The sequence below is a fragment of the Numenius arquata genome, chromosome 3 (genome assembly GCF_964106895.1).
Source record: "Numenius arquata chromosome 3, bNumArq3.hap1.1, whole genome shotgun sequence".
Lineage (NCBI taxonomy): Eukaryota > Metazoa > Chordata > Aves > Charadriiformes > Scolopacidae > Numenius > Numenius arquata.
The window spans coordinates 29970803-29976802 of NC_133578.1; the positions used below are offsets into that span (position 1 = coordinate 29970803).

Genomic DNA, 6000 nt, shown 5'->3' on the forward strand with positions numbered 1-6000 from the left:
CTCCTTTTGTTAGTCTGCCTCTACTTCAATAAACCCCCTTCCTGTTATCAGCCTGGTGAAAATGTCTGCAAGTTCTTCAGAGCTAATAAACAGCATACATCATTCCTTTCATCTGATCACTATAGTGTGGGGCCGTACGAGAGTGAGAATGGTGCATGAATTGTACAGCTGCACTAATGGAACTCTGAAGAATGAACCTCCCCAGTCAGCCGAGCGAGTGCACGACAGGGCACTACCTTTCTCTCCAAGCCGGAGGTGCCAGGACTCAAAAGCTGCACCTTGTTTTGAGCACTAGTGAATGACCTGTCTCTCGAAACTAATAATGCAGAGCTCTCGATGACTATTTCAAAGTTGCTGGTTTTAAAAACAAGCTTGAGGTCTCTTCAGTGTTTTCAGCCAGCTAAAACAGTCTCTTTTTCTTTTGTCTTCTGTCCCTTACACCTCCTAGGAACGAGATGGAAAGGCACTTCTTGGAGCTACTGCAGTTTAATATCAATGTTCCTGCCAGTGTTTACGCCAAATACTACTTCGACCTTCGCTCCCTAGCAGATGACAATAACCTGAGCTTTCTGCTGGAGCCTCTCAGTAAAGAGAGAGCACAGAAACTGGAGGTAATGGTCTGAGATTGGCTGAGCAGGGGACTCTGTCTGTATGTGTAGTAAGAGCATCTGTTGCTAATCATGTTAAGTGGCAGTTAGAAAAACTAAAAAGCTTTTAGATTAGTGTATTACAGGCTAATTTAACCCCTTTATAACTACAGTTAGTGCTTCTAAAACCATGCCTAGGCTAAGCTAGTATTCTGAGGAAAAGAAGGGACAGGGATTACGGAAGTCTAGCAGATTGCAAAATAAAATGGATGTTATTTTGGGAACCGTAGCTCAGCTAGGCTACTTAAGATTGAAAGGATTAGTGTCATATGTAATGGATTGTCTGTCCTTCCCTGGTCACAGTCTGTGTTCCAAGCACCTAGAGACAGTCACACACAGACCTTTCTAAATACTACCAGCTGAAGGTTTCCCACTGCATCCCACTGCACAGCTGCTTTTAGATTTAGAGGGAGCACTCTTACTGCTCTCATGGCTTAATAAATCATTTGTCTGGGGACAGCTGCAGAAATAATATGTTTCTTTTCACAACCTCTAGAACCTCACCTTTCCAAAGAAATGATGCTTTAAGATAAACTTTTGGAATAGCTGCTTCTTAGGAGTCCTTCAGAATGTCCAGAGGAGTGTAAATACTACTGGCCTTTTCTGCTTGATGGGAAAGGCTGCCTTTCTGTGAGTCCCTGCAGCCACCTTTGGTATGAAAGCTCATTTTAAAACTTGAACTTTTGCAGAGTCAGTCATCTTAGTTGTTGGAGATATGTAAGACATTTTGAAAATATCTAAATTACCTGGGTTCCCCGGCAAAATGTCTTGTTCTTTCATCTGTCCAGATTTAATTGATGACTCTGCATGTTGTTTTGTTGACCTTTCAACAAAGACATTACTGCAGGCCCTGTGTACACTGATACCATAGCCCCTTTCAAAGAGGGGTGTGCTACGGTATTCTTGGCTTATATTGTTCTATTGTCCATTCCCCATAATTCTGCCAAGTGCCAGGTTTTTTATTTTGTCCCAGAAGTGGCTGAACTTTGGGGATAAGTGTGATCCCTCCTGGTCCTTTAGAATGATAAGTATGATATGCCTACAAATTCACATATTTAAAGTTAAGCAGTGCAATTCTTCTGCTTTGTCTCACCCTTGTTACTTGTACTTTAAGCTAACACTGTCACTAATTGTAAATGTGGTTGTAAGGCAGTTCATATTCCACATGAAATTGTTTACTGAACTGCTCAGTGCCCAGGCATAAGTGGATGATTTACAGATTGTGGGCCTGTTTTGTTTCTTCTTTGCTAGCATTTTGGGGCTTGGTATTTAAAACCAGAGTAATTTGCAGTACAGTATGTGATTTGCCATAATGCATTTACTAATGCATGTATATAGAACATTTTGATTTTTAGTTCTAAAACATCATAAATACTTAAACCATTTGCTAAAATTTTTAATTCTACCTTTCAGTTAGAAGCACACGAGCAGTTGATAGGAGCCTGTGTGAAGCAGTGAATTAGTATTCCAGAGATTGAAAACTGATTTACACCATATGGGTGACTGGGGCTAAATATGTCAACACAGGTTGCTTTTATGATTGATGTGTTACCATTAAAACAGGATGGAGAGTCTGTCTGGTCTTGCACCAGGAGCTCATGCAGCCAGTGGCTCAAAGAATGCCACTCTTGAGCCAAATGTATGCCTCCAGAAGGTCAGCAGAAATAAATGTAAATAATTATTTTAAAATACACTTAGAAGTTTCTTCGTGCTCAGAGTGGTTTTCACCTTTTGAACTTCCAAAACACTGGGCTGCGCTGAATGGGTGCAGCCTTAAAGGGAAGTGTAGGCTTGTAGCTGATCACAGGACTCTGAAAGATCATCTGGTGATAGGTGGTAAATTATTAGTGGAAGTGAATGTTCAGGACTGAAATTCAGCCTTTTTTAACCAGTACCCTTATTTATTTGCATTGATAATGCCTGAAGGCTCCAATCAGAAGTAGGCCTTGCAGAGGAGGGGACAGTGTTTTCTGGACAATCATGTGTTACTAGGATTTAAATAATTAGGCTTGTTACTAGAATAGCTGCACCAGAATAAAGGCTGCTTGACTAGCTAGATAAGCAGAGCAGAGGCAAGCGAGTAAATGGGTGGAAAAGCAGTTAAATACTGTTTGTCCACATGTGCTGATATTTAATAGATCTATTAAAGTGCCGTGGCTATTGCCATGCCATCCAGCACTGGGCTGCCCTCCCTTCTCAGTCCTCTTCAGGAACCTGATCATGTGAGTGATCCCAGGAAGAGTGTGGTGGGGGAGAGGGTGTAAAGAAGGTAAAGGCAAAATGGACATCCTAGTAGAACTTCACTTCCTAGGCTCATCTGCAGCCAGCAGAAACCTCTTCAGTTTGAATCTTTTTTCTCATAGAAACAGCTGTGGGCATTTTTGTACTGTTAAAAAATTTTGTGCCGCTGCATATACCCGACCTAGCTACTGGGTGCAATTTTGAACATAACTTCTACAGATGCGTAAGTCTGAAATGGATCCAAGTTTTCCATTGGACAGTGAGACTGGAAAAATAATGAAGATAGGGTTCTTGTTAGCATGGGGACAGACCCCTTTATTTTCTCTCCAAAGTAGTTCTTATTTACTGTCATTCTAGGTAAAAAAGCTCGTAGCATCACTGCTACAGAGTGCCTGCTCTGTTGATATTACACTTGTAAAAGCTTCCTTGAAATGTTCGAACTTTTCTAATGTGTGCTTCTCATTTTGTATCTGAACATGGTATCCAGGCTATCTCCCGGCTGTGTGAAGACAAATACAAAGACTTGTCAAAAGCTGCTATGAGACGATCTTTCAGTGCTGATAACTTAGTTGGTATCCGCCGTTCTAATGCCATCCTCTCCTGAGGAGAGAGCAAGGTGCAGCACCATGAACCAGCATCCATATGAATCGGAGGAATACCACCACTCCATGCACACAAGCCAGCGGTGATGGTGTCTTCCACAAGAGGAGGAGAGGAGGCTAAACTAGCCAAGGGAGCCCAGAGCTTGAGGAGCATACTTGGTGCAAGAGACAAGACCTTTGTCAAATCAACTCTCTCCTCCTTCTAATGTATCCACAGGTGCAAAAACAAACTTCTCTCCTTCTCTCCCCCACAGATGTTTGCTTACTATGTAGGCCTATAGCTGTGAACTCTTGAGGTTTTTAATAATAAGTAGTTTTAAATTTTAGAATTTAAACACTAACCACATGACTATAGTTACAATGTTCTTCCCTCCTCTCTCCTGTCATCCAGAGTCTCGCTGCATTTGTATTTCAGGTCGATGCAGTGTTAACAAACAAAAGCAAAAACAAAACATGGGACTCTTAAAGTATAAAGCCACTCTGGAGCTGAAAACAGTAGCATAGACATGTGTTGACAGCTTTTCCCTGGTTTGGCTACTAAAAGCTGCTATTATTGGTGATCTGTTCATAAGCAAGAAGCTGCCCAGCAGGAAGGAATTCCAACTCTGCACCCACAACTTCACTCCAGTAGAGATTGTCAAAAGACTTTGAATGTTTTGACTGGGGGCAGAGATATGGTTCTATGTATCATTAAAATGTATAGGGTCCATGCTGCATTTCTTGTGAATTATGGTGCTTCTCTCATTTTCTAATACTTATATTGCTCTGGAAGAGACGCCATCTGTGTATTTTTCTGAGGCATTGAATGAGAAAGTTGGTCTGGAAACATCATCACCATCCCAAACAGTGTAGCAACCCAGTGGTGAATGGCGTGTGTGCAGCACTGCTTCTCTGAGTTCTACTGCAGATCTCTTGTGCTATATACAGTGGAGTTCCTAAAGCTCATATTGTGCATCCATCTGGCTCTCCTTGGGTTTTTGTTTCCTGGGAGGGATTTACGTTCATAATGAGACAGTAATGAGTTTGAGAATCCTGGACTACCTGACAAGGTAGATTGAAAAATATTGTGTTCAATTGAGAATTATCAAAAAGCTTTCTAAAAAACCCATTTTTTAATTTTACCTTTTTTTTCTGCCAAGTGAATTTTATCTTGTGCAACTGCTCTATAGGCTTGGGTTTTGTTCTTTCTGAGACTTTGGAATGGAGCTTATTTTCAGGCTCTGAAACTGAACTCTAAACAGGATAAGTATTATTAGACTCTTCCTGTTACAAGTCTTTGTAGTATCTTCCCTTCTTGGATCCAAATAGATTCTAGGCGGTTTGTCCTAGGAGCAGATCTCCCTCTGAATGGCACGGATTTTGTGCACTTCCTCTTCCAGCCAAGGTCCAGAAACTTACACTGAACAGCAAGTCCATATGCCTTTGCGAGTGGGGCTGTCTGAGTGTAATCATCGGTTTGGCTGCACTCAGCTGTTAAAATGATGCATATAGCCTTTTGCGGTATGCAAATATGCCAGCCCCTGGCTCCCAAATCCATGGAACTTGGCACTTCAGGTATTGATCACAATTCAATTTTGAAAATAACGCTACATCTTCAGGTGGTTTTTCCTTTCTCATGTTTGTATTAAAAGAAAAGCTAATAAACTCTATTTTAATTAAAGTTAAAGGTGAATTGTGTGTTCTGTACAGCTGTCTGATACCATTCCCCCTCACAAGTATTCGGTGCTGTGCAGCTTCTCCCAAGTATGAAAGAAGAAACCAAAAAGAAAGAAAAAACCCAGTGGTGTGCATTAATCCATTCCCCCTTCATTGTATCAGAGTGACCTGAGAATGTCTGTGCAGCCGGCAGCAGAGGTCATCCGGCAACTGTGAGCGGCTTGGTCAGCAGCGTGGGGCAGGGCCCGGGACGCCTGCTTCGGCTAAAGGTGTGGTAGATTCTTGCATAGCTGCCCGGCTATTCCCACATGTCCTTTGGATTTAGAATTTGACTCAGGCCGGTCAAATAAACACTCACTGATAGCTTCTTTGCACTTAAATGGCCTTTAAGTAGGGCCAGTCTCTCTGAAGGTGATCTGATGGTTTTTAAGTCCTCCCTTGAGGAGCATTAAATTGGAAGATACAGGTGACCAACTCCTGGATTGACTTGTGACCTGATTGCTAAAGAGCTTTCCTTTCCTTAAGGCTGCCAGGTGCCTTCAACTTTGTGGGATGGGTCTGGATGCACTTTGCTGCGGGCTGGTACACGGCCTCTGCCAATGCAGCCGTTCAGCTGCGGGGCTCTGCAGAAACTCGGCAGTCATTCACCTTTTCTGCCAAATGCCATGGAGGCTCTTCCTGCTGATGTGGGTGGCAGGTGAAGGACAACTGAGGCTGATGGCTGCTTCTGCCATACATCCTGCAGGAGACAGCCACGCCAAACTTAATTGTGCCTTGAACCTTATCTGACTTTAGGTTTACTGTAGCATAGCCCAGAGCACATTGTCAATAGGATTTTGATCTGTTCAGTTGCT

At 42.5% G+C, this 6000-nt stretch overlaps 1 protein-coding gene across 2 annotated transcripts in view; it reads left to right on the plus strand.

The window, feature by feature from the left end:
- CCNYL1 (cyclin Y like 1) overlaps positions 1 to 5153 on the plus strand; it is a 35741-nt gene extending 30588 nt beyond the window's left edge. Inside the window, exons 9-10 of one of the 2 annotated variants that reach the window (XM_074145138.1) lie at positions 449 to 611; positions 3376 to 5153. In XM_074145138.1, coding sequence (XP_074001239.1) covers positions 449 to 611; positions 3376 to 3492 — 280 coding nt within the window. In that variant the 3' untranslated portion in view covers positions 3493 to 5153. The remainder of the gene's footprint in view (positions 1 to 448; positions 612 to 3375) is intronic. The other variant, XM_074145139.1, reaches the window with a different exon arrangement.
- Positions 5154 to 6000: the final 847 nt, after the last annotated feature.